At 41.3% G+C, this 27,239-nt stretch overlaps 2 protein-coding genes across 2 annotated transcripts in view; both read right to left on the bottom strand.

Moving 5' to 3' along the window:
• The window catches only part of DMBT1 (deleted in malignant brain tumors 1), a 219,150-nt gene that overhangs the window by 116,481 nt on the left and 75,430 nt on the right, over window positions 1–27,239 (bottom strand). The gene's annotated exons all lie outside the window — the stretch shown is intronic.
• LOC143842725 (uncharacterized) overlaps window positions 1–27,239 on the bottom strand; it is a 121,077-nt gene that overhangs the window by 32,554 nt on the left and 61,284 nt on the right. Inside the window, exons 17-22 of the mRNA XM_077347888.1 lie at window positions 5,562–5,591; window positions 5,185–5,214; window positions 3,257–3,316; window positions 2,196–2,225; window positions 1,651–1,686; window positions 1,500–1,562 (exon numbers count right to left, since the gene is read on the bottom strand). Coding sequence (XP_077204003.1) covers window positions 1,500–1,562; window positions 1,651–1,686; window positions 2,196–2,225; window positions 3,257–3,316; window positions 5,185–5,214; window positions 5,562–5,591 — 249 coding nt within the window. The remainder of the gene's footprint in view (window positions 1–1,499; window positions 1,563–1,650; window positions 1,687–2,195; window positions 2,226–3,256; window positions 3,317–5,184; window positions 5,215–5,561; window positions 5,592–27,239) is intronic.

The raw sequence follows: 27,239 nt of genomic DNA, 5'->3' as shown, positions 1-27,239 counted from the left end.
TAGATCTCCTTGTTCATCATTGCCTGCACACAATGAGGTGAAGAGGAAAGGATAGGAGAGTAGCGTACACTCCAACTCCTAGGGGGGGAGCGATGTCCCTTCCCACCTGTATCACACTGCACATGCAGTGATGTTCTGTTATGATACACCCTCCATCATGCAAGGTGCTTGCCAATCATTCCTATACATCCCGATCAGCCCACTAAATCCTTGCCACAATAATTATGACCATACCTATTTAACATGACATCTCACCATGACCATGACCATTTAATATGACATTTAACATGATATTGTCAACTCTTCATGGTGGTAATTCCCAGGGATCTGTCCTGGGGACTGTGTTGTTGAACATATTTATAAATGATCTGGATGACGGATCAGAGGGGGTACTTATTAAATTTGCAGATGATACTAAATTGGAGGGGGGGGGGTAGCAAACACAACAAAAGACCAAATCAGAATACAGGATGATCTTGATAGGCTTGAGAACTGGGCTAAATTGAATAAAATGAAATTCAATAGGGACAAATGTAAAGATCTGCATTTATGTAGGAAAAACTATATACATCAATATAGGATGGAGGAGACTTGTCTTGGCAGTAGTACGTGTGAAAAGGATCTCGGAGTCTTAGTAGACCATACATTGAACATGAGTCAGCAGTGTGACTCAATGGCTAAAAAGGCAAATGGGATTTTGAGCTGTATCAAGCAAAGTATCGTATCAAGATCACAGAAACTGATGATCCTGCTTTACTCTGCTCTAGTTCAGCCTCACCTGGAGTACTGTGTTCAGTTTTGGGCACCACAGTTGAAGAGGGATGTTGACAAACTATAGCGTGTCCAGAGGAGGGCAACTAAGCTGGTGAGGAGTTTGGAGACCAACACATATGAGGAAAGGTTGGGGGAGCTTGGTCTGTTTAGCCTGGAGAGGAGACGACTGAGAGGGAATTTGATAACCATCTTAAAGTATTTAAAAGGTAGCCATATAGAGGATGGAGCAGAGTTGTTCTCTCTTGCCCCAGAGGGACAGACCAGATCCAATGGGATGAAATTAATGCAAAAGAAATTCCATCTAAACATCTGGAAGAAGTTCCTGACAGAGCAGTTTCTCAGTGGAACAGGCTTCCTCAGGAGGTGATGGGTTCTCCATCTTTGGAAATTTTTAAACAGAGGCTGGATAGCCATCTGACAGAGAGGCTGATTCTGTGAAGGTTCAAGGAGGTGGCAGGTTACAGTAGATGAGTGATAGTGTTGTGAGTGTCCTGTTTTTGTAGGGGGTTGGACTAGATGACCAATGAGGTCATCCAACTCTGTTATTCTATGATTCTATCATGGCATAACAAACTGGTTTAAAAATGCTTCCCTACAGCCAGTTTGGAGAATCCATGAAAATCCTGCTTGGCTCCAAAATTTAATCCGATGATGACCAAAAGGTAGGTCAGAATCAAAAGCTTGCTTGGGGGAGGCATGGGGACATACCCTATAATGCCTCATACCTTCTTTCAATCCAGTGCTCTGAGGTAATGTGGTTGTCAGCCTTGATGCAGGGAATTCCGTTTCTAGCAAAACGAAAAGAAAAAAAAAACAATGTGTAAATCACAGCTCTTTCAGTCTTTACTTTAGAGTGTCAGCAATATTTCTCCTTACCAGTTGATGTGGATTCCCGGGAAGGTATGGGTGGTTCTTACAGGAAGAAAAAATGAGGAGTAAGTAGAAGTAGAAACAGAGAGTAACACATACTAACCCACCCACCCCAAAGCCCCCAACAGCATTATTAAATTGAGAGGCACTGAATACAGGGGAAACCATACAGTATGTTGATGTCCTATCTAGTCCCAAACGGTAGTGAGCAACTTAGGAGACTTCATGATTTAATATACTTGAGCTGTATTTTCTGTTTTTGGTATTTATGCAGATTAGTAGACTACTTGAGAAGAAAGGCAGGGAATGAGCCATTTCTTTTCTACAGTGAAATACCATGTAGTGCTGTTCTCCATGAGTAGTTGAGTCCCTTTTTATGTAGGTTTCCAGAATCCTATGTCTGAGTTCCTTTGGAGAGGCAATGGGGTTCAAATCTATATGTCCAACAATCCGTCAGTCAATCCACCCATCAGTCAGTCCACCCAATTCATCAATTTTTTTGACAAAATCCAAAGTGTTAACTTTATGGATATGGTAAAATTGTTTCTTACTAGTGGGATCTGTGATTGCCATATTTGTTTCTGACAAAAAAAAAGATAGAAGATCAAGGTGTAAGATGAAGATCACAATGGTTTCATTCTGTCATACCATCTATAGCCAACATGTCTCCTTAACAGCTGATGTTTTGTTGTCCCAGTAATGGTATATGGTTCTTACAGGAAAAAATAATAGGATGTAGCAGGAAGAAGAAACAATGTGTGATGCATTCTAAAAAATCCCCAGTTTTTGTTGCATTGTTTTTTTTAAGTCCTCAATGCTTTCATACAGTGTGGATGCTGTGCACCTTAACTACATCAAAAGATAGTGAAGATATCAGGTATGCCTTATGTTCTATCAAGTAAGTAAGATAAAAATAACAAAGCTTTCAATCTATTATTTCATATGTGGCAAGCTTTTTCAACTTGCCAGTTGACATGGGTACATCGGTAGCCAAGGATGGTTCTTACAGGAAGGAAGAACATCAAATAAGACAAAGCAAAAACAAAGAGATACATTCTAAAAAATAGGTTTTGATGCATTTGTATTTTTTCAGGATAATGTTTTCAGAGCCCCTTAATTGCACAAAAAAGTAGTGAAAAAGAGGAATGTATGTGGCATTTCTTATATCCTATCATCAAGTTCTAAATTATCCTGATAGATTCAAATGGGTAGCCGTGTTGGTCTGAAGTAGCACAATAAAATCAGAGTCCAGTAGCACATTTAAGACCAACAAAGATTTATTCATGTGGCTGTGTTTGGATGCTGTGACACAGTTTACTAAAGTAACAAGATTAACTTTTGTTTATATATTCATATGATGGTCAGTTCATAGTCTGACAAAGAGAGCTTGCACTCAAAAGCTCACGCCTTGAATAAATCTTTGTTGGTCATAAAGGTGCTACTAGACTCTGATTTTACTCAAATAATCCTGGTTTAATTTAGGATAGCTCATGGTCTTATACACATCCATTTCTCACCCTGACATTTATTCAGATCATTTGCCAGCCTTCTGCTGAACCATTGCAAAAGCAGGAAATAGACAGTTGCCCTCCCATAATGTAATATCACAGACCTGCTGTCGTCAATGAGTAGATTATCATTCCCATGGGGGCTTTGCCTGTCTTGGCTGGTTCTGGCAAAAGAAGAAGAAGAAGAAGAAGAAGAAGAAGAAGAAGAAGAAGAAGAAGAAGAAGAAGAAGAAGAAGAAGAAGAAGAAGAAGAAGAAGAAGAAGAAGAAAGAATAACAAAAATCATAACACTTCCTATCTTAACTTTAATCTCTGGCAGTGAATAAGAGGAGGATAGATGCATGTCTTGAAACACTGAAAGGAATCCTGAGTGGGGAAACATGATTTTGGGTTGCCTTATTGACTTCTCGGGTCCTAGAGTTCCTGAAACGGTAGGACAGAATCCATGTTTGATATTGAATGAAGAAACAGAGGTCATACTGCAGAAAATAGAACAGCTGCTTTGTAAGGAAATACTCAATTTCCTGTGGGGATATGGACAGTATCTTGAGAATATTTATACTGTTCAACTTCTTGAATGATAATTGAAATTCAGGTCATGGTTAAGCATCAAGGATTGCTAGATTATAACTGACCTAGAAGAATCCAGGAATCTACCATACAATGTAGAGTCCATTTGAATCCTAATCACAAGTGAGGCCAGGGATATCAGCCACCTTTCCTATTAAAGGTCCAGCAAGGTATCAATCGTTTAAAAGAAGAAGAGTATGTTTGTGCAGCCAGCTTGTCACAACCTGAAGGAATCTGAAAGAACCTTACAATCGCCTTCCCTTCCTCTCCCAATAAAGGACACCCTATGACATAGGTGAAACAGAGAGCCCTGAGAGAAATTGCTCTGTGAGAACAGCTCTAACAGGATGTGACTAGCCCAAGTCACCTGGCTGGCTGAATGTGGGGGAGGGTAGACTCAAGCCTGGCTTTCCACATCAGAAGCAATTGCTCTTAACCACGACACCAAGCGGGCTCCCTACACCAAGCTAAACTTAACATGATACAAGCCCTAATGTACAAAAGGATTGATAGACAGTCTCCTTCATCATCTTAAAACAGCCCCGCGGCGCCACGGGAGCCGCGGACTGAATAAAAGAGTAAGGGCCCCGAAGGCGGGCCCTGTCCAGGATGAGGAAGGGTGCCGATAGGCCCCTTCCCCTGGACTGACCAGTGGAGGGGCCAATCGGGAGGTGCGAAGCGCCTCCCGATTGGCCCCTCCACTGGTCAGTCCACCCCCAAGCTGCCAATCAGCTGATTGGCTGCTTGCCCGGCCAACAACCAATTGGGAGGCGTGAAGCGCCTCCCAACCCACCCCACCCCCCACAAGAGCTTTCCTTCTCTCCACGGCGGCCATTACTTTGTTGGCCGCCGAGAGCGAAGGTAGGCTCCCTGGCCCCGGCCCTTAAAACGCTCCCCAAGCCCCGGGGAAGGCTCGGATCGCCTTCCCCGGGGTTTGGAGACCATTTTAAAACTGCACTGCCACCTTAAAACACTCTCTGAGCCCCGGGGCCTGGAGAGCGTTTCCCTACATGGGGGGGAGGGGAAGCAAACCCTCCCCTAGGGCCCGCTGTATTTTTTGGACAGCGGGCTCTACTGCTAGTAAATAGATAATTTCCTCAGGCAGAACAATCTAAAATTCTGTCTGTTATCCACCCACAGGACCATCAGGCCAGTAGATTATTACAGTCATTCATGATTTTCCCCATGTGTACCACTTTTCATATTCTAGATTTTAGTGTCTGGCAGTTAAAATCCAAACTGACTGATAGAATTGAGTATGGGGGAGGGGATCCAAGGTCTCACTTTAAGATTTTTTCCTGTATAAATATTACCCCTCAACTATCACTTCTTGCAGCAGTTTTTCATACTATCCACGTATTCCATGGGTGCCCTCACATTCATCTTCCTTAAAGAAGAAACAGGAACTCTACTTGAACTCTACTATGAAATACTTTAAATGAGGTAGACCAGAGCTCCTTACCAGAAGATTCAGTGGCTGCCTTTGTTCCTTCTAGGGGAAAAGAAAGAAGAAGAATTATAAAAGAAGTCACAGATTCGGCTATGAAGATAGAGATTCATTTGTGCTACAACAGTCCCTTTTCCATCAAAACAGGTACAACCAGCCATACTCTTGTGTGTAACAGGAGGTAAAATCAAAATGGTGATGCTGTGATTGAAACCTCCGTGCTCTGCATAGTAGAATTTCGTTTAAAGAAGAAACAGGAAGAACGAGGAAGAAATCTCTGACAGAGAACAGAGTTCCCTAGAATCCTCTGTAGTCATTTCCATTGATGCTGAAAACTTTTCAGGAATGAGTATGGTGCTAACAGCTGGGACATATTCAAAGCATCTTCCTACCAGATGGCTGTCCGGTTGGCGACGTGGTTTCTAAGAAAAAAATAAAGGTTAAGGTTACGATCACGATGCCAATACTTTCCACCTGTCAACTAAGAGGAGGTCTAAAGTTCTCCTTACCTGCTGAGGTCTGTGACCTTGTAGTTGCTCCTGGGCCTAAGGGTTGGAAACATCATAGGATATGTGTAAGAATGTAATAATCATTGATAAAATCGCCATACACCTCTACTATATTACTGGGAAACATCCCCAAGAAATTTTGAGGCATTTTAAATGATTTCTGTGACTTTCATAAATTCCCCATCTAAGCAGGTAATTTCCCACCAAGTCCTGATTGACGAACGACAGCTTGTGAGTTTGTATCTCCCAGACACTTCTTTCCATATGTCCTAAGTGAACCCTTGAACTAATTACTCGGCCATCCAATGTAAGTGAAGGTAACGCTATGCGAAACGAGCCCCTATCATGGTTCAAGGTAGGGGGTTGCTGAACTCACTCAGATATTTACGAGAACGTTGTGCCTCCCTCTCCTCCTTTACCACAATTCTGCATATCTAAAACTTGTCCATCCACCCAACCCATCCTTCATCTATACATTGAACAATATCCACTCGACTACCGGAAAATTGAGGTAGACCAGAGCTGCTTACCAGAAGATTCAGTGGCTGCCTTTTTACCATCTAGGGGACATGAAAGAAGAATAAGTATATAAGAAGTCACATATTCTGCTATGAAGATAGAGATTCATATGTGCCACAGCAGTTCCTTTACATCAAAATAGGTACAACTAACCATACTCTCGTTTGTAACGGGAGGTAGAATCAAAATGTTAATACTGTGATTGAAACCTCCGTGCTCTGCGTAGTAGAATTTTGTTTAAAGAAGAAACAGGAAGAATGAGGAAATAATCTCTGACAGAGAACAGAGTTCCCTAGAATCCTCTGTAGTCATTTCCATTGATGCTGAAAACTTTTGAGGAATGAGCACGGTGCTAACAGCTGGGACATATTCAAAGCATCTTCCTACCAGATGGCTGTCCGGTTGGCGACGTGGTTTCTAAGAAAAAAATAAAGGTTAAGGTTACGATCACGATGCCAATACTTTCCACCTGTCAACTAAGAGGAGGTCTAAAGTTCTCCTTATCTTCTGAGGTCTGTGACCTTGTAGGTGCTCCTGGGCCTAAGGGTTGGAAACATTATAGGATATGTGTAAGAATGTAATAATCATTGATACAATCGCCATCCACCTCTACTATATTACTGAGAAACATCACCAAGAAATTTTGAGGCATTTTCAATGATTTCTCTGACTTTCATGAATACCCCATCTAAGCAGGTAACTTCCCACCAAGTCCTACATGACGAACAACAGCTTGTGATTTTGTATCTCCCAGACACTTCTTTCCATATGTCCTAAGTGAACTCTTGAACTAATTACTCGGCCATCCAATGTACGAGAAGGTAAGGCTATACGAAACGAGCCAGAAGGGGTTGCTGAACTCAGTCAGATATTGACGAGAACGTTGTGCCTCCCTGTCCTTTTCCACAACTCTGCATATCTAGAACATGCCCATCCGCCCATTCCATCCTTCTTCTATACATTGAACAATATCCACTCGACTCCCGGAAAATTGAGGTAGACCAGAGCTGCTTACCAGAAGATTCAGTGGCTGCCTTTTTACCTTCTAGGGGAAAAGAAAGAAGAATTATATAAGAAGTCACAGATTCCGCTATGAAGATAGAGATTCATATGTGCCACACCATTCCCTTTTCCATCAAAACAGGTACAACTAGCTATACACTCGTGTGTAATGGGAGGAAAAATCAAAATGTTTATACTGTGATTGAAACCTCCGTGCTCTGCATAGTAGAATTTCGTTTAAATAAGAAAGAGGAAGAAAGAGAAAGAAATCTGTGATAGAGAACAGAGTTCCCTAGAATCCTCTGTAGACACTTCCATTGATGCTGAAAACCTTTGAGGAATGAGCACGGTGCTAAAGGCTGGGACATATTCAAAGCATAGTCTTACCAGATGGCTGTCTGGTTGGCGACGTGGTTTCTAAGAAAAATATAAAGGTTAAGGTTACGGTCAAGATGTCAATACTTTCCACCTGTAAAGTTAGAGGAGGTCTAAAGTTCTCCTTACCTGCTGAGGTGTGTGACCCTGCTGTGGTGTGTGACCCTGTAGTTGCTCCTGTGCCTAAGGGTTAAAAACATCATAGGATATGTGTAAGAATGTAATAATCATTGATAAAATCGCAATAAACCTCTACTATAATCTTGAGAAACATCCCCAAGAAATGTTGAGGCATTTTAAATGATTTCTGTGACTTTCATAAATTCCCCATCTAAGCAGGTAACTTCCCACCAAGTCCTGATTGACGAACGACAGCTTGTGAGTTTGTATCTCCCAGACACTTCTTCCCATATGTCCTAAGTGAACCCTTGAACTAATTACTCGGCCATCCAATGTAAGAGAAGGTAAGGCTATGCGAAACGAGCCCCTATCATGGTTCAAGGTAGGGGGTTGCTGAACTCACTCAGATATTTATGAGAACGTTGTGCCTCCCTCTCCTCCTTTACCACAGTTCTGCATATCTAAAACTTGTCCATCCACCCAACCCATCCTTCATCTATACATTGAACAATATCCACTCGACTACCGGAAAATTGAGGTAGACCAGAGCTGCTTACCAGAAGATTCAGTGGCTGCCTTTTTACCATCTAGGGGACATGAAAGAAGAATAAGTATATAAGAAGTCACATATTCTGCTATGAAGATAGAGATTCATATGTGCCACAGCAGTTCCTTTACATCAAAATAGGTACAACTAACCATACTCTCGTTTGTAACGGGAGGTAGAATCAAAATGTTAATACTGTGATTGAAACCTCCGTGCTCTGCGTAGTAGAATTTTGTTTAAAGAAGAAACAGGAAGAATGAGGAAATAATCTCTGACATAGAACAGAGTTCCCTAGAATCCTCTGTAGTCATTTCCATTGATGCTGAAAACTTTTGAGGAATGAGCACGGTGCTAACAGCTGGGACATATTCAAAGCATCTTCCTACCAGATGGCTGTCCGGTTGGCGACGTGGTTTCTAAGAAAAAAATAAAGGTTAAGGTTACGATCACGATGCCAATACTTTCCACCTGTCAACTAAGAGGAGGTCTAAAGTTCTCCTTATCTTCTGAGGTCTGTGACCTTGTAGGTGCTCCTGGGCCTAAGGGTTGGAAACATCATAGGATATGTGTAAGAATGTAATAATCATTGATACAATCGCCATCCACCTCTACTATATTACTGAGAAACATCACCAAGAAATTTTGAGGCATTTTCAATGATTTCTCTGACTTTCATGAATACCCCATCTAAGCAGGTAACTTCCCACCAAGTCCTACATGACGAACAACAGCTTGTGATTTTGTATCTCCCAGACACTTCTTTCCATATGTCCTAAGTGAACTCTTGAACTAATTACTCGGCCATCCAATGTACGAGAAGGTAAGGCTATACGAAACGAGCCAGAAGGGGTTGCTGAACTCAGTCAGATATTGACGAGAACGTTGTGCCTCCCTGTCCTTTTCCACAACTCTGCATATCTAGAACATGCCCATCCGCCCATTCCATCCTTCTTCTATACATTGAACAATATCCACTCGACTCCCGGAAAATTGAGGTAGACCAGAGCTGCTTACCAGAAGATTCAGTGGCTGCCTTTTTACCTTCTAGGGGAAAAGAAAGAAGAATTATATAAGAAGTCACAGATTCCGCTATGAAGATAGAGATTCATATGTGCCACACCATTCCCTTTTCCATCAAAACAGGTACAACTAGCTATACACTCGTGTGTAATGGGAGGAAAAATCAAAATGTTTATACTGTGATTGAAACCTCCGTGCTCTGCATAGTAGAATTTCGTTTAAATAAGAAAGAGGAAGAAAGAGAAAGAAATCTGTGATAGAGAACAGAGTTCCCTAGAATCCTCTGTAGACACTTCCATTGATGCTGAAAACCTTTGAGGAATGATAACGGTGCTAAAGGCTGGGACATATTCAAAGCATAGTCTTACCAGATGGCTGTCTGGTTGGCGACGTGGTTTCTAAGAAAAATATAAAGGTTAAGGTTACGGTCAAGATGTCAATACTTTCCACCTGTAAAGTTAGAGGAGGTCTAAAGTTCTCCTTACCTGCTGAGGTGTGTGACCCTGCTGTGGTGTGTGACCCTGTAGTTGCTCCTGTGCCTAAGGGTTAAAAACATCATAGGATATGTGTAAGAATGTAATAATCATTGATAAAATCGCAATAAACCTCTACTATAATCTTGAGAAACATCCCCAAGAAATGTTGAGGCATTTTAAATGATTTCTGTGACTTTCATAAATTCCCCATCTAAGCAGGTAACTTCCCACCAAGTCCTGATTGACGAACGAAAGCTTGTGAGTTTGTATCTCCCAGACACTTCTTCCCATATGTCCTAAGTGAACCCTTGAACTAATTACTCGGCCATCCAATGTAAGAGAAGGTAAGGCTATGCGAAACGAGCCCCTATCATGGTTCAAGGTAGGGGGTTGCTGAACTCACTCAGATATTTATGAGAACGTTGTGCCTCCCTCTCCTCCTTTACCACAGTTCTGCATATCTAAAACTTGTCCATCCACCCAACCCATCCTTCATCTATACATTGAACAATATCCACTCGACTACCAGAAAATTGAGGTAGACCAGAGCTGCTTACCAGAAGTTTCAGTGGCTGCCTTTTTACCATCTAGGGGACATGAAAGAAGAATAAGTATATAAGAAGTCACATATTCTGCTATGAAGATAGAGATTCATATGTGCCACAGCAGTTCCTATACATCAAAACAGGTACAACTAACCATACTCTCGTTTGTAACTGGAGGTAGAATCAAAATGTTAATACTGTGATTGAAACCTCCGTGCTCTGCGTAGTAGAATTTCGTTTAAATAAGGAATAGGAAGAAAGAGGAAAAAATCTGTTACAGAGAACAGAGTTCCCTAGAATCCTCTGTAGACAATTCCATTGACGCTGAAAACGGTTGAGGAATGAGCACGGTGCTAAAGGCTGGGACATATTCAAAGCGTAGTTTTACCAGATGGCTTTCTGGTTGGCGACGTGGTTTCTAAGAAAAATATAAAGGTTAAGGTTACGGTCAAGATGTCAATACTTTCCACCTGTAAAGTTAGAGGAGGTCTAAAGTTCTCCTTACCTGTTGAGGTGTGTGAACCTGCTGTGGTGTGTGACCCTGTAGTTGCTCCTGTGCCTAAGGGTTAAAAACATCATAGGATATGTGTAAGAATGTAATAATCATTTCTAAAATCGCAATAAACCTCTACTATATTCTTGAGAAACATCCCCAAGAAATTTTGAGGCATTTTAAATGATTTCTGTGACTTTCATAAATTCCCCATCTAAGCAGGTAACTTCCCACCAAGTCCTGATTGACGAACGACAGCTTGTGAGTTTGTATCTCCCAGACACTTCTTTCCATATGTCCTAAGTGAACCCTTGAACTAATTACTCGGCCATCCAATGTAAGGGGAGGTAAGGCTATGCGAAACGAGCCCCTATCATGGTTCAAGGTAGGGGGTTGCTGAACTCACTCAGATATTTACGAGAACGTTGTGCCTCCCTCTCCTCCTTTACCACAATTCTGCATAACTAAAACTTGTCCATCCACCCAACCCATCCTTCATCTATACATTGAACAATATCCTCTCGACTACCGGAAAATTGAGGTAGACCAGAGCTGCTTACCAGAAGATTCAGTGGCTGCCTTTTTACCATCTAGGGGACATGAAAGAAGAATAAGTATATAAGAAGTCACATATTCTGCTATGAAGATAGAGATTCATATGTGCCACAGCAGTTCCTATACATCAAAACAGGTACAACTAACCATACTCTCGTTTGTAACTGGAGGTAGAATCAAAATGTTAATACTGTGATTGAAACCTCCGTGCTCTGCGTAGTAGAATTTTGTTTAAAGAAGAAACAGGAAGAACGAGGAAGAAATCTCTGACAGAGAACAGAGTTCCCTAGAATCCTCTGTAGTCATTTCCATTGATGCTGAAAACTTTTGAGGAATGAGTACGGTGCTAACAGCTGGGACATATTCAAAGCATCTTCCTACCAGATGGCTGTCCGGTTGGCGACGTGGTTTCTAAGAAAAAAATAAAGGTTAAGGTTACGATCACGATGCCAATACTTTCCACCTGTCAACTAAGAGGAGGTCTAAAGTTCTCCTTACCTGCTGAGGTCTGTGACCTTGTAGTTGCTCCTGGGCCTAAGGGTTGGAAACATCATAGGATATGTGTAAGAATGTAATAATCATTGATAAAATCGCCATCCACCTCTACTATATTACTGAGAAACATCACCAAGAAATTTTGAGGCATTTAAAATGATTTCTCTGTCTTTCATGAATACCCCATCTAAGCAGGTAACTTCCCACCAAGTCCTACATGACGAACAACAGCTTGTGATTTTGTATCTCCCAGACACTTCTTTCCATATGTCCTAAGTGAACTCTTGAACTAATTATTCGGCCATCCAATGTACGAGAAGGTAAGGCTATGCGAAACGAGCCGGAGGGGGTTGCTGAACTCAGTCAGATATTGACGAGAACGTTGTGCCTCCCTCTCCTTTTCCACAACTCTGCATATCTAGAACTTGTCCATCCGCCCATTCCATCCTTCTTCTATACATTGAACAATATCCACTCGACTACCGGAAAATTGAGGTAGACCAGAGCTGCTTACCAGAAGATTCAGTCGCTGCCTTTTTACCTTCTAGGGGGGAAAAAAGAAGAATTTTATAAGAAGTCACAGATTCCGCTATGAAGATAGAGATTCATATGTGCCACACCATTCCATTTTCCATCAAAACAGGTACAACTAGCTATACACTCGTGTGTAATGGGAGGAAAAATCAAAATGTTTATACTGTGATTGAAACCTCCGTGCTCTGCATAGTAGAATTTCATTTAAATAAGAAATAGGAAGACAGAGGAAGAAATCTGTTACAGAGAACAGAGTTCCCTAGAATCCTCTGTAGACAATTCCATTGACGCTGAAAACGTTTGAGGAATTAGCAGGGTGCTAAAGGCTGGGACATATTCAAAGCATAGTCTTACCAGATGGCTGTCTGGTTGGCGACGTGGTTTCTAAGAAAAATATAAAGGTTAAGGTTACGATCAAGATGTCAATACTTTCCACCTGTAAAGTTAGAGGAGGTCTAAAGTTCTCCTTACCTGTTGAGGTGTGTGACTCTGCTGTGGTGTGTGACCCTGTAGTTGCTCCTGTGCCTAAGGGTTAAAAACATCATAGGATATGTGTAAGAATGTAATAATCCTTTATAAAATCGCAATAAACCTCTACTATATTCTTGAGAAACATCCCCAAGAAATGTTGAGGCATTTTAAATGATTTCTGTGACTTTCATAAATTCCCCATCTAAGCAGGTAACTTCCCACCAAGTCCTGATTGACGAACGACAGCTTGTGAGTTTGTATCTCCCAGACACTTCTTTCCATATGTCCTAAGTGAACCCTTGAACTAATTACTCGGCCATCCAATGTAAGGGGAGGTAAGGCTATGCGAAACGAGCCCCTATCATGGTTCAAGGTAGGGGGTTGCTGAACTCACTCAGATATTTACGAGAACGTTGTGCCTCCCTCTCCTCCTTTACCACAATTCTGCATATCTAAAACTTGTCCATCCACCCAACCCATCCTTCATCTATACATTGAACAATATCCACTCGACTACCGGAAAATTGAGGTAGACCAGAGCTGCTTACCAGAAGATTCAGTGGCTGCCTTTTTACCATCTAGGGGACATGAAAGAAGAATAAGTATATAAGAAGTCACATATTCTGCTATGAAGATAGAGATTCATATGTGCCACAGCAGTTCCTATACATCAAAACAGGTACAACTAACCATACTCTCGTTAGTAACTGGAGGTAGAATCAAAATGTTAATACTGTGATTGAAACCTCCGTGCTCTGCGTAGTAGAATTTTGTTTAAAGAAGAAACAGGAAGAACGAGGAAGAAATCTCTGACAGAGAACAGAGTTCCCTAGAATCCTCTGTAGTCATTTCCATTGATGCTGAAAACTTTTGAGGAATGAGTACGGTGCTAACAGCTGGGACATATTCAAAGCATCTTCCTACCAGATGGCTGTCCGGTTGGCGACGTGGTTTCTAAGAAAAAAATAAAGGTTAAGGTTACGATCACGATGCCAATACTTTCCACCTGTCAACTAAGAGGAGGTCTAAAGTTCTCCTTACCTGCTGAGGTCTGTGACCTTGTAGTTGCTCCTGGGCCTAAGGGTTGGAAACATCATAGGATATGTGTAAGAATGTAATAATCATTGATAAAATCGCCATCTACCTCTACTATATTACTGAGAAACATCACCAAGAAATTTTGAGGCATTTAAAATGATTTCTCTGACTTTCATGAATACCCCATCTAAGCAGGTAACTTCCCACCAAGTCCTACATGACGAACAACAGCTTGTGATTTTGTATCTCCCAGACACTTCTTTCCATATGTCCTAAGTGAACTCTTGAACTAATTATTCGGCCATCCAATGTACGAGAAGGTAAGGCTATGCGAAACGAGCCGGAGGGGGTTGCTGAACTCAGTCAGATATTGACGTTGTGCCTCCCTCTCCTTTTCCACAACTCTGCATATCTAGAACTTGTCCATCCGCCCATTCCATCCTTCTTCTATACATTGAACAATATTCACTCGACTACCGGAAAATTGAGGTAGACCAGAGCTGCTTACCAGAAGATTCAGTCGCTGCCTTTTTACCTTCTAGGGGAAAAGAAAGAAGAATTATATAAGAAGTCACAGATTCCGCTATGAAGATAGAGATTCATATGTGCCACACCATTCCATTTTCCATCAAAACAGGTACAACTAGCTATACACTCGTGTGTAATGGGAGGAAAAATCAAAATGTTTATACTGTGATTGAAACCTCTGCATAGTAGAATTTCGTTTAAAGAAGAAAGAGGAAGAAATCTGTGACAGAGAACAGGGTTCCCTAGAATCCTCTGTAGACACTTCCATTGATGCTGAAAACGTTTGAGGAATGAGCACGGTGCTAAAGGCTGGGACATATTCAAAGCATAGTCTTACCAGATGGCTGTCTGGTTGGCGACGTGGTTTCTAAGAAAAATATAAAGGTTAAGGTTACGGTCAAGATGTCAATACTTTCCACCTGTAAAGTTAGAGGAGGTCTAAAGTTCTCCTTACCTGTTGAGGTGTGTGACCCTGCTGTGGTGTGTGACCCTGTAGTTGCTCCTGTGCCTAAGGGTTAAAAACATCATAGGATATGTGTAAGAATGTAATAATCATTGAAAAAATCACAATAAACCTCTACTATATTCTTGAGAAACATCCCCAAGAAATGTTGAGGCATTTTAAATGATTTCTGTGACTTTCATAAATTCCCCATCTAAGCAGGTAACTTCCCACCAAGTCCTGATTGACGAACGACAGCTTGTGAGTTTGTATCTCCCAGACACTTCTTTCCATATGTCCTAAGTGAACCCTTGAACTAATTACTCGGCCATCCAATGTAAGAGAAGGTAAGGCTATGCGAAACGAGCCCCTATCATGGTTCAAGGTAGGGGGTTGCTGAACTCACTCAGATATTTAAGAGAACGTTGTGCCTCCCTCTCCTCCTTTACCACAATTCTGCATATCTAAAACTTGTCCATCCACCCAACCCATCCTTCATCTATACATTGAACAATATCCACTCGACTACCGGAAAATTGAGGTAGACCAGAGCTGCTTACCAGAAGATTCAGTGGCTGCCTTTTTACCATCTAGGGGACATGAAAGAAGAATAAGTATATAACAAGTCACATATTCTGCTATGAAGATAGAGATTCATATGTGCCACAGCAGTTCCTATACATCAAAACAGGTACAACTAACCATACTCTCGTTTGTAACTGGAGGTAGAATCAAAATGTTAATACTGTGATTGAAACCTCTGTGCTCTGCGTAGTAGAATTTTGTTTAAAGAAGAAACAGGAAGAACGAGGGAGAAATCTCTGACAGAGAACAGAGTTCCCTAGAATCCTCTGTAGTCATTTCCATAGATGCTGAAAACATTTGAGGAATGAGTACGGTGCTAACAGCTGGGACATATTCAAAGCATCTTCCTACCAGATGGCTGTCCGGTTGGCGACGTGGTTTCTAAGAAAAAAATAAAGGTTAAGGTTACGATCACGATGCCAATACTTTCCACCTGTCAACTAAGAGGAGGTCTAAAGTTCTCCTTACCTGCTGAGGTCTGTGACCTTGTAGTTGCTCCTGGGCCTAAGGGTTGGAAACATCATAGGATATGTTTAAGAATGTAATAATCATTGATAAAATCGCCATCCACCTCTACTATATTACTGAGAAACATCACCAAGAAATTTTGAGGCATTTAAAATGATTTCTCTGACTTTCATGAATACCCCATCTAAGCAGGTAACTTCCCACCAAGTCCTACATGACGAACAACAGCTTGTGATTTTGTATCTCCCAGACACTTCTTTCCATATGTCCTAAGTGAACTCTTGAACTAATTATTCGGCCATCCAATGTACGAGAAGGTAAGGCTATGCGAAACGAGCCAGAGGGGGTTGCTGAACTCAGTCAGATATTGACGTTGTGCCTCCCTCTCCTTTTCCACAACTCTGCATATCTAGAACTTGTCCATCCGCCCATTCCATCCTTCTTCTATACATTGAACAATATCCATTCGACTACCGGAAAATTGAGGTAGACCAGAGCTGCTTACCAGAAGATTCAGTCGCTGCCTTTTTACCTTCTAGGGGAAAAGAAAGAAGAATTATATAAGAAGTCACAGATTCCGCTATGAAGATAGAGATTCATATGTGCCACACCATTCCATTTTCCATCAAAACAGGTACAACTAGCTATACACTCGTGTGTAATGGGAGGAAAAATCATAATGTTTATACTGTGATTGTAACCTCCATGCTCTGCATAGTAGAATTTCGTTTAAAGAAGAAAGAGGAAGAAAGAGGAAGAAATCTGCTACAGAGAACAGGGTTCCCTAGAATCCTCTGTAGACACTTCCATTGATGCTGAAAACCTTTGAGGAATGAGCACGGTGCTAAATGCTGGGACATATTCAAAGCATAGTCTTACCAGATGGCTGTCTGGTTGGCGACGTGGTTTCTAAGAAAAATATAAAGGTTAAGGTTACGGTCAAGATGTCAATACTTTCCACCTGTAAAGTTAGAGGAGGTTTAAAGTTCTCCTTACCTGTTGAGGTGTGTGACCCTGTAGTTGCTCCTGTGCCTAAGGGTTAAAAACATCATAGGATATGTGTAAGAATGTAATAATCATTGAAAAAATCACAATAAACCTCTACTATATTCTTGAGAAACATCCCCAAGAAATGTTGAGGCATTTTAAATGATTTCTGTGACTTTCATAAATTCCCCATCTAAGCAGGTAACTTCCCACCAAGTCCTGATTGACGAACGACAGCTTGTGAGTTTGTATCTCCCAGACACTTCTTTCCATATGTCCTAAGTGAACCCTTGAACTAATTACTCGGCCATCCAATGTAAGAGAAGGTAAGGCTATGCGAAACGAGCCCCTATCATGGTTCAAGGTAGGGGGTTGCTGAACTCACTCAGATATTTACGAGAACGTTGTGCCTCCCTCTCCTCCTTTACCACAATTCTGCATATCTAAAACTTGTCCATCCACCCAACCCATCCTTCATCTATACATTGAACAATATCCACTCGACTACCGGAAAATTGAGGTAGACCAGAGCTGCTTACCAGAAGATTCAGTGGCTGCCTTTTTACCATCTAGGGGACATGAAAGAAGAATAAGTATATAAGAAGTCACATATTCTGCTATGAAGATAGAGATTCATATGTGCCACAGCAGTTCCTATACATCAAAACAGGTACAACTAACCATACTCTCGTTTGTAACTGGAGGTAGAATCAAAATGGTACAACTAACCATACTCTCGTTTGTAACTGGAGGTAGAATCAATATGTTAATACTGTGATTGAAACCTCCGTGCTCTGCGTAGTAGAATTTTGTTTAAATAAGAAAGAGGAAGAAAGAGGAAGAAATCTGTGACAGAGAACAGGGTTCCCTAGAATCCTCTGTAGACACTTCCATTGATGCTGAAAACTTTTGAGGAATGAGCACGGTGCTAAAGGCTGGGACATATTCAAAGCATAGTCTTACCAGATGGCTGTCTGGTTGGCGACGTGGTTTCTAAGAAAAATATAAAGGTTAAGGTTACGGTCAAGATGTCAATACTTTCCACCTGTAAAGTTAGAGGAGGTCTAAAGTTCTCCTTACCTGTTGAGGTGTGTGACCCTGCTGTGGTGTGTGACCCTGTAGTTGCTCCTGTGCCTAAGGGTTAAAAACATCATAGGATATGTGTAAGAATGTAATAATCATTTATAAAATCGCAATAAACCTCTACTATATTCTTGAGAAACATCCCCAAGAAATGTTGAGGCATTTTAAATGATTATTGTGACTTTCATAAATTCCCCATCTAAGCAGGTAACTTCCCACCAAGTCCTGATTGACGAACGACAGCTTGTGAGTTTGTATCTCCCAGACACTTCTTCCCATATGTCCTAAGTGAACCCTTGAACTAATTACTCGGCCATCCAATGTAAGAGAAGGTAAGGCTATGCGAAACGAGCCCCTATCATGGTTCAAGGTAGGGGGTTGCTGAACTCAGATATTTACGAGAACCTTGTGCCTCCCTCTCCTCCTTTACCACAATTCTGCATATCTAAAACTTGTCCATCCACCCAACCCATCCTTCATCTATACATTGAACAATATCCACTCGACTACCGGAAAATTGAGGTAGACCAGAGCTGCTTACCAGAAGATTCAGTGGCTGCCTTTTTACCATCTAGGGGACATGAAAGAAGAATAAGTATATAAGAAGTCACATATTCTGCTATGAAGATAGAGATTCATATGTGCCACAGCAGTTCCTATACATCAAAACAGGTACAACTAACCATACTCTCGTTTGTAACTGGAGGTAGAATCAAAATGTTAATACTGTGATTGAAACCTCCGTGCTCTGCGTAGTAGAATTTTGTTTAAAGAAGAAACAGGAAGAACGAGGAAGAAATCTCTGACAGAGAACAGAGTTCCCTAGAATCCTCTATAGTCATTTCCATAGATGCTGAAAACTTTTGAGGAATGAGTACGGTGCTAACAGCTGGGACATATTCAAAGCATCTTCCTACCAGATGGCTGTCCGGTTGGCGACGTGGTTTCTAAGAAAAAAATAAAGGTTAAGGTTACGATCACGATGCCAATACTTTCCACCTGTCAACTAAGAGGAGGTCTAAAGTTCTCCTTACCTGCTGAGGTCTGTGACCTTGTAGTTGCTCCTGAGCCTAAGGGTTGGAAACATCATAGGATATGTGTAAGAATGTAATAATCATTGATAAAATCGCCATCCACCTCCACTATATTACTGAGAAACATCACCAAGAAATTTTGAGGCATTTAAAATGATTTCTCTGACTTTCATGAATACCCCATCTAAGCAGGTAACTTCTCACCAAGTCCTACATGACGAACAACAGCTTGTGATTTTGTATCTCCCAGACACTTCTTTCCATATGTCCTAAGTGAACTCTTGAACTAATTATTCGGCCATCCAATGTACGAGAAGGTAAAGCTATGCGAAATGAGCCGGAGGGGGTTGCTGAACTCAGTCAGATATTGACGAGAACGTTGTGCCTCCCTCTCCTTTTCCACAACTCTGCATATCTAGAACTTGTCCATCCGCCCATTCCATCCTTCTTCTATACATTGAACAATATCCACTCAACTACCGGAAAATTGAGGTAGACCAGAGCTGCTTACCAGAAGATTCAGTCGCTGCCTTTTTACCTTCTAGGGGAAAAGAAAGAAGAATTATATAAGAAGTCACAGATTCCGCTATGAAGATAGAGATTCATATGTGCCACACCATTCCATTTTCCATCAAAAAAGGTACAACTAGCTATACACTCGTGTGTAATGGGAGGAAAAATCAAAATGTTTATACTGTGATTGAAACCTCCGTGCTCTGCATAGTAGAATTTCGTTTAAAGAAGAAAGAGGAAGAAAGAGGAAGAAATCTGTGACAGAGAACAGGGTTCCCTAGAATCCTCTGTAGACACTTCCATTGATGCTGAAAACTTTTGAGGAATGAGCACGGTGCTAAAGGCTGGGACATATTCAAAGCATAGTCTTACCAGATGGCTGTCTGGTTGGCGACGTGGTTTCTAAGAAAAATATAAAGGTTAAGGTTACGGTCAAGATGTCAATACTTTCCACCTGTAAAGTTAGAGGAGGTCTAAAGTTCTCCTTACCTTTTGAGGTGTGTGACCCTGCTGTGGTGTGTGACCCTGTAGTTGCTCCTGTGCCTAAGGGTTAAAAACATCATAGGATATGTGTAAGAATGTAATAATCATTGAAAAAATCACAATAAACCTCTACTATATTCTTGAGAAACATCCCCAAGAAATGTTGAGGCATTTTAAATGATTTCTGTGACTTTCATAAATTCCCCATCTAAGCAGGTAACTTCCCACCAAATCCTGATGGACGAACGACAGCTTGTGAGTTTGTATCTCCCAGACACTTCTTTCCATATGTCCTAAGTGAACCCTTGAACTAATTACTCGGCCATCCAATGTAAGAGAAGGTAAGGCTATGCGAAACGAGCCCCTATCATGGTTCAAGGTAGGGGGTTGCTGAACTCACTCAGATATTTACGAGAACGTTGTGCCTCCCTCTCCTCCTTTACCACAATTCTGCATATCTAAAACTTGTCCATCCACCCAACCCATCCTTCATCTATACATTGAACAATATCCACTCGACTACCGGAAAATTGAGGTAGACCAGAGCTGCTTACCAGAAGATTCAGTGGCTGCCTTTTTACCATCTAGGGGACATGAAAGAAGAATAAGTATATAAGAAGTCACATATTCTGCTATGAAGATAGAGATTCATATGTGCCACAGCAGTTCCTATACATCAAAACAGGTACAACTAACCATACTCTCGTTTGTAACTGGAGGTAGAATCAAAATGTTAATACTGTGATTGAAACCTCCGTGCTCTGCGTAGTAGAATTTTGTTTAAAGAAGAAACAGGAAGAACGAGGAAGAAATCTCTGACAGAGAACAGAGTTCCCTAGAATCCTCTGTAGTCATTTCCATAGATGCTGAAAACTTTTGAGGAATGAGTACGGTGCTAACAGCTGGGACATATTCAAAGCATCTTCCTACCAGATGGCTGTCCGGTTGGCGACGTGGTTTCTAAGAAAAAAATAAAGGTTAAGGTTACGATCACGATGCCAATACTTTCCACCTGTCAACTAAGAGGAGGTCTAAAGTTCTCCTTACCTGCTGAGGTCTGTGACCTTGTAGTTGCTCCTGGGCCTAAGGGTTGGAAACATCATAGGATATGTGTAAGAATGTAATAATCATTGATAAAATCGCCATCCACCTCTACTATATTACTGAGAAACATCACCAAGAAATTTTGAGGCATTTAAAATGATTTCTCTGACTTTCATGAATACCCCATCTAAGCAGGTAACTTCCCACCAAGTCCTACATGACGAACAACAGCTTGTGATTTTGTATCTCCCAGACACTTCTTTCCATATGTCCTAAGTGAACTCTTGAACTAATTATTCGGCCATCCAATGTACGAGAAGTTAGGCTATGCGAAACGAGCCGGAGGGGGTTGCTGAACTCAGTCAGATATTGACGTTGTGCCTCCCTCTCCTTTTCCACAACTCTGCATATCTAGAACTTGTCCATCCGCCCATTCCATCCTTCTTCTAAACATTGAACAATATCCACTCGACTACCGGAAAATTGAGGTAGACCAGAGCTGCTTACCAGAAGATTCAGTCGCTGCCTTTTTACCTTCTAGGGGAAAAGAAAGAAGAATTATATAAGAAGTCACAGATTCCGCTATGAAGATAGAGATTCATATGTGCCACACCATTCCATTTTCCATCAAAACAGGTACAACTAGCTATACACTCGTGTGTAATGGGAGGAAAAATCAAAATGTTTATACTGTGATTGAAACCTCCGTGCTCTGCATAGTAGAATTTCGTTTAAATAAGAAAGAGGAAGAAAGAGGAAGAAATCTGTGACAGAGAACAGGGTTCCCTAGAATCCTCTGTAGACACTTCCATTGATGCTGAAAACTTTTGAGGAATGAGCACGGTGCTAAAGGCTGGGACATATTCAAAGCATAGTCTTACCAGATGGCTGTCTGGTTGGCGACGTGGTTTCTAAGAAAAATATAAAGGTTAAGGTTACGGTCAAGATGTCAATACTTTCCACCTGTAAAGTTAGAGGAGGTCTAAAGTTCTCCTTACCTGTTGAGGTGTGTGACCCTGCTGTGGTGTGTGACCCTGTAGTTGCTCCTGTGCCTAAGGGTTAAAAACATCATAGGATATGTGTAAGAATGTAATAATCATTTATAAAATCGCAATAAACCTCTACTATATTCTTGAGAAACATCCCCAAGAAATGTTGAGGCATTTTAAATGATTATTGTGACTTTCATAAATTCCCCATCTAAGCAGGTAACTTCCCACCAAGTCCTGATTGACGAACGACAGCTTGTGAGTTTGTATCTCCCAGACACTTCTTCCCATATGTCCTAAGTGAACCCTTGAACTAATTACTCGGCCATCCAATGTAAGAGAAGGTAAGGCTATGCGAAACGAGCCCCTATCATGGTTCAAGGTAGGGGGTTGCTGAACTCAGATATTTACGAGAACCTTGTGCCTCCCTCTCCTCCTTTACCACAATTCTGCATATCTAAAACTTGTCCATCCACCCAACCCATCCTTCATCTATACATTGAACAATATCCACTCGACTACCGGAAAATTGAGGTAGACCAGAGCTGCTTACCAGAAGATTCAGTGGCTGCCTTTTTACCATCTAGGGGACATGAAAGAAGAATAAGTATATAAGAAGTCACATATTCTGCTATGAAGATAGAGATTCATATGTGCCACAGCAGTTCCTATACATCAAAACAGGTACAACTAACCATACTCTCGTTTGTAACTGGAGGTAGAATCAAAATGTTAATACTGTGATTGAAACCTCCGTGCTCTGCGTAGTAGAATTTTGTTTAAAGAAGAAACAGGAAGAACGAGGAAGAAATCTCTGACAGAGAACAGAGTTCCCTAGAATCCTCTATAGTCATTTCCATAGATGCTGAAAACTTTTGAGGAATGAGTACGGTGCTAACAGCTGGGACATATTCAAAGCATCTTCCTACCAGATGGCTGTCCGGTTGGCGACGTGGTTTCTAAGAAAAAAATAAAGGTTAAGGTTACGATCACGATGCCAATACTTTCCACCTGTCAACTAAGAGGAGGTCTAAAGTTCTCCTTACCTGCTGAGGTCTGTGACCTTGTAGTTGCTCCTGAGCCTAAGGGTTGGAAACATCATAGGATATGTGTAAGAATGTAATAATCATTGATAAAATCGCCATCCACCTCTACTATATTACTGAGAAACATCACCAAGAAATTTTGAGGCATTTAAAATGATTTCTCTGACTTTCATGAATACCCCATCTAAGCAGGTAACTTCTCACCAAGTCCTACATGACGAACAACAGCTTGTGATTTTGTATCTCCCAGACACTTCTTTCCATATGTCCTAAGTGAACTCTTGAACTAATTATTCGGCCATCCAATGTACGAGAAGGTAAAGCTATGCGAAATGAGCCGGAGGGGGTTGCTGAACTCAGTCAGATATTGACGAGAACGTTGTGCCTCCCTCTCCTTTTCCACAACTCTGCATATCTAGAACTTGTCCATCCGCCCATTCCATCCTTCTTCTATACATTGAACAATATCCACTCAACTACCGGAAAATTGAGGTAGACCAGAGCTGCTTACCAGAAGATTCAGTCGCTGCCTTTTTACCTTCTAGGGGAAAAGAAAGAAGAATTATATAAGAAGTCACAGATTCCGCTATGAAGATAGAGATTCATATGTGCCACACCATTCCATTTTCCATCAAAAAAGGTACAACTAGCTATACACTCGTGTGTAATGGGAGGAAAAATCAAAATGTTTATACTGTGATTGAAACCTCCGTGCTCTGCATAGTAGAATTTCGTTTAAAGAAGAAAGAGGAAGAAAGAGGAAGAAATCTGTGACAGAGAACAGGGTTCCCTAGAATCCTCTGTAGACACTTCCATTGATGCTGAAAACTTTTGAGGAATGAGCACGGTGCTAAAGGCTGGGACATATTCAAAGCATAGTCTTACCAGATGGCTGTCTGGTTGGCGACGTGGTTTCTAAGAAAAATATAAAGGTTAAGGTTACGGTCAAGATGTCAATACTTTCCACCTGTAAAGTTAGAGGAGGTCTAAAGTTCTCCTTACCTTTTGAGGTGTGTGACCCTGCTGTGGTGTGTGACCCTGTAGTTGCTCCTGTGCCTAAGGGTTAAAAACATCATAGGATATGTGTAAGAATGTAATAATCATTGAAAAAATCACAATAAACCTCTACTATATTCTTGAGAAACATCCCCAAGAAATGTTGAGGCATTTTAAATGATTTCTGTGACTTTCATAAATTCCCCATCTAAGCAGGTAACTTCCCACCAAATCCTGATGGACGAACGACAGCTTGTGAGTTTGTATCTCCCAGACACTTCTTTCCATATGTCCTAAGTGAACCCTTGAACTAATTACTCGGCCATCCAATGTAAGAGAAGGTAAGGCTATGCGAAACGAGCCCCTATCATGGTTCAAGGTAGGGGGTTGCTGAACTCACTCAGATATTTACGAGAACGTTGTGCCTCCCTCTCCTCCTTTACCACAATTCTGCATATCTAAAACTTGTCCATCCACCCAACCCATCCTTCATCTATACATTGAACAATATCCACTCGACTACCGGAAAATTGAGGTAGACCAGAGCTGCTTACCAGAAGATTCAGTGGCTGCCTTTTTACCATCTAGGGGACATGAAAGAAGAATAAGTATATAAGAAGTCACATATTCTGCTATGAAGATAGAGATTCATATGTGCCACAGCAGTTCCTATACATCAAAACAGGTACAACTAACCATACTCTCGTTTGTAACTGGAGGTAGAATCAAAATGTTAATACTGTGATTGAAACCTCCGTGCTCTGCGTAGTAGAATTTTGTTTAAAGAAGAAACAGGAAGAACGAGGAAGAAATCTCTGACAGAGAACAGAGTTCCCTAGAATCCTCTGTAGTCATTTCCATAGATGCTGAAAACTTTTGAGGAATGAGTACGGTGCTAACAGCTGGGACATATTCAAAGCATCTTCCTACCAGATGGCTGTCCGGTTGGCGACGTGGTTTCTAAGAAAAAAATAAAGGTTAAGGTTACGATCACGATGCCAATACTTTCCACCTGTCAACTAAGAGGAGGTCTAAAGTTCTCCTTACCTGCTGAGGTCTGTGACCTTGTAGTTGCTCCTGGGCCTAAGGGTTGGAAACATCATAGGATATGAGTAAGAATGTAATAATCATTGATAAAATCGCCATCCACCTCTACTATATTACTGAGAAACATCACCAAGAAATTTTGAGGCATTTAAAATGATTTCTCTGACTTTCATGAATACCCCATCTAAGCAGGTAACTTCCCACCAAGTCCTACATGACGAACAACAGCTTGTGATTTTGTATCTCCCAGACACTTCTTTCCATATGTCCTAAGTGAACTCTTGAACTAATTATTCGGCCATCCAATGTACGAGAAGTTAGGCTATGCGAAACGAGCCGGAGGGGGTTGCTGAACTCAGTCAGATATTGACGTTGTGCCTCCCTCTCCTTTTCCACAACTCTGCATATCTAGAACTTGTCCATCCGCCCATTCCATCCTTCTTCTAAACATTGAACAATATCCACTCGACTACCGGAAAATTGAGGTAGACCAGAGCTGCTTACCAGAAGATTCAGTCGCTGCCTTTTTACCTTCTAGGGGAAAAGAAAGAAGAATTATATAAGAAGTCACAGATTCCGCTATGAAGATAGAGATTCATATGTGCCACACCATTCCATTTTCCATCAAAACAGGTACAACTAGCTATACACTCGTGTGTAATGGGAGGAAAAATCAAAATGTTTATACTGTGATTGAAACCTCCGTGCTCTGCATAGTAGAATTTCGTTTAAATAAGAAAGAGGAAGAAAGAGGAAGAAATCTGTGACAGAGAACAGGGTTCCCTAGAATCCTCTGTAGACACTTCCATTGATGCTGAAAACTTTTGAGGAATGAGCACGGTGCTAAAGGCTGGGACATATTCAAAGCATAGTCTTACCAGATGGCTGTCTGGTTGGCGACGTGGTTTCTAAGAAAAATATAAAGGTTAAGGTTACGGTCAAGATGTCAATACTTTCCACCTGTAAAGTTAGAGGAGGTCTAAAGTTCTCCTTACCTGTTGAGGTGTGTGACCCTGCTGTGGTGTGTGACCCTGTAGTTGCTCCTGTGCCTAAGGGTTAAAAACATCATAGGATATGTGTAAGAATGTAATAATCATTTATAAAATCGCAATAAACCTCTACTATATTCTTGAGAAACATCCCCAAGAAATGTTGAGGCATTTTAAATGATTATTGTGACTTTCATAAATTCCCCATCTAAGCAGGTAACTTCCCACCAAGTCCTGATTGACGAACGACAGCTTGTGAGTTTGTATCTCCCAGGCACTTCTTCCCATATGTCCTAAGTGAACCCTTGAACTAATTACTCGGCCATCCAATGTAAGAGAAGGTAAGGCTATGCGAAACGAGCCCCTATCATGGTTCAAGGTAGGGGGTTGCTGAACTCAGATATTTACGAGAACCTTGTGCCTCCCTCTCCTCCTTTACCACAATTCTGCATATCTAAAACTTGTCCATCCACCCAACCCATCCTTCATCTATACATTGAACAATATCCACTCGACTACCGGAAAATTGAGGTAGACCAGAGCTGCTTACCAGAAGATTCAGTGGCTGCCTTTTTACCATCTAGGGGACATGAAAGAAGAATAAGTATATAAGAAGTCACATATTCTGCTATGAAGATAGAGATTCATATGTGCCACAGCAGTTCCTATACATCAAAACAGGTACAACTAACCATACTCTCGTTTGTAACTGGAGGTAGAATCAAAATGTTAATACTGTGATTGAAACCTCCGTGCTCTGCGTAGTAGAATTTTGTTTAAAGAAGAAACAGGAAGAATGAGGAAGAAATCTCTGACAGAGAACAGAGTTCCCTAGAATCCTCTATAGTCATTTCCATAGATGCTGAAAACTTTTGAGGAATGAGTACGGTGCTAACAGCTGGGACATATTCAAAGCATCTTCCTACCAGATGGCTGTCCGGTTGGCGACGTGGTTTCTAAGAAAAAAATAAAGGTTAAGGTTACGATCACGATGCCAATACTTTCCACCTGTCAACTAAGAGGAGGTCTAAAGTTCTCCTTACCTGCTGAGGTCTGTGACCTTGTAGTTGCTCCTGAGCCTAAGGGTTGGAAACATCATAGGATATGTGTAAGAATGTAATAATCATTGATAAAATC

The sequence above is a fragment of the Paroedura picta genome, chromosome 8 (genome assembly GCF_049243985.1).
Source record: "Paroedura picta isolate Pp20150507F chromosome 8, Ppicta_v3.0, whole genome shotgun sequence".
Taxonomy (NCBI): Eukaryota; Metazoa; Chordata; class Lepidosauria; order Squamata; family Gekkonidae; genus Paroedura; species Paroedura picta.
The sequence above is the reverse complement of the archived record's forward strand: the minus strand, read 5'-3'. Positions and strand labels throughout refer to the sequence as shown.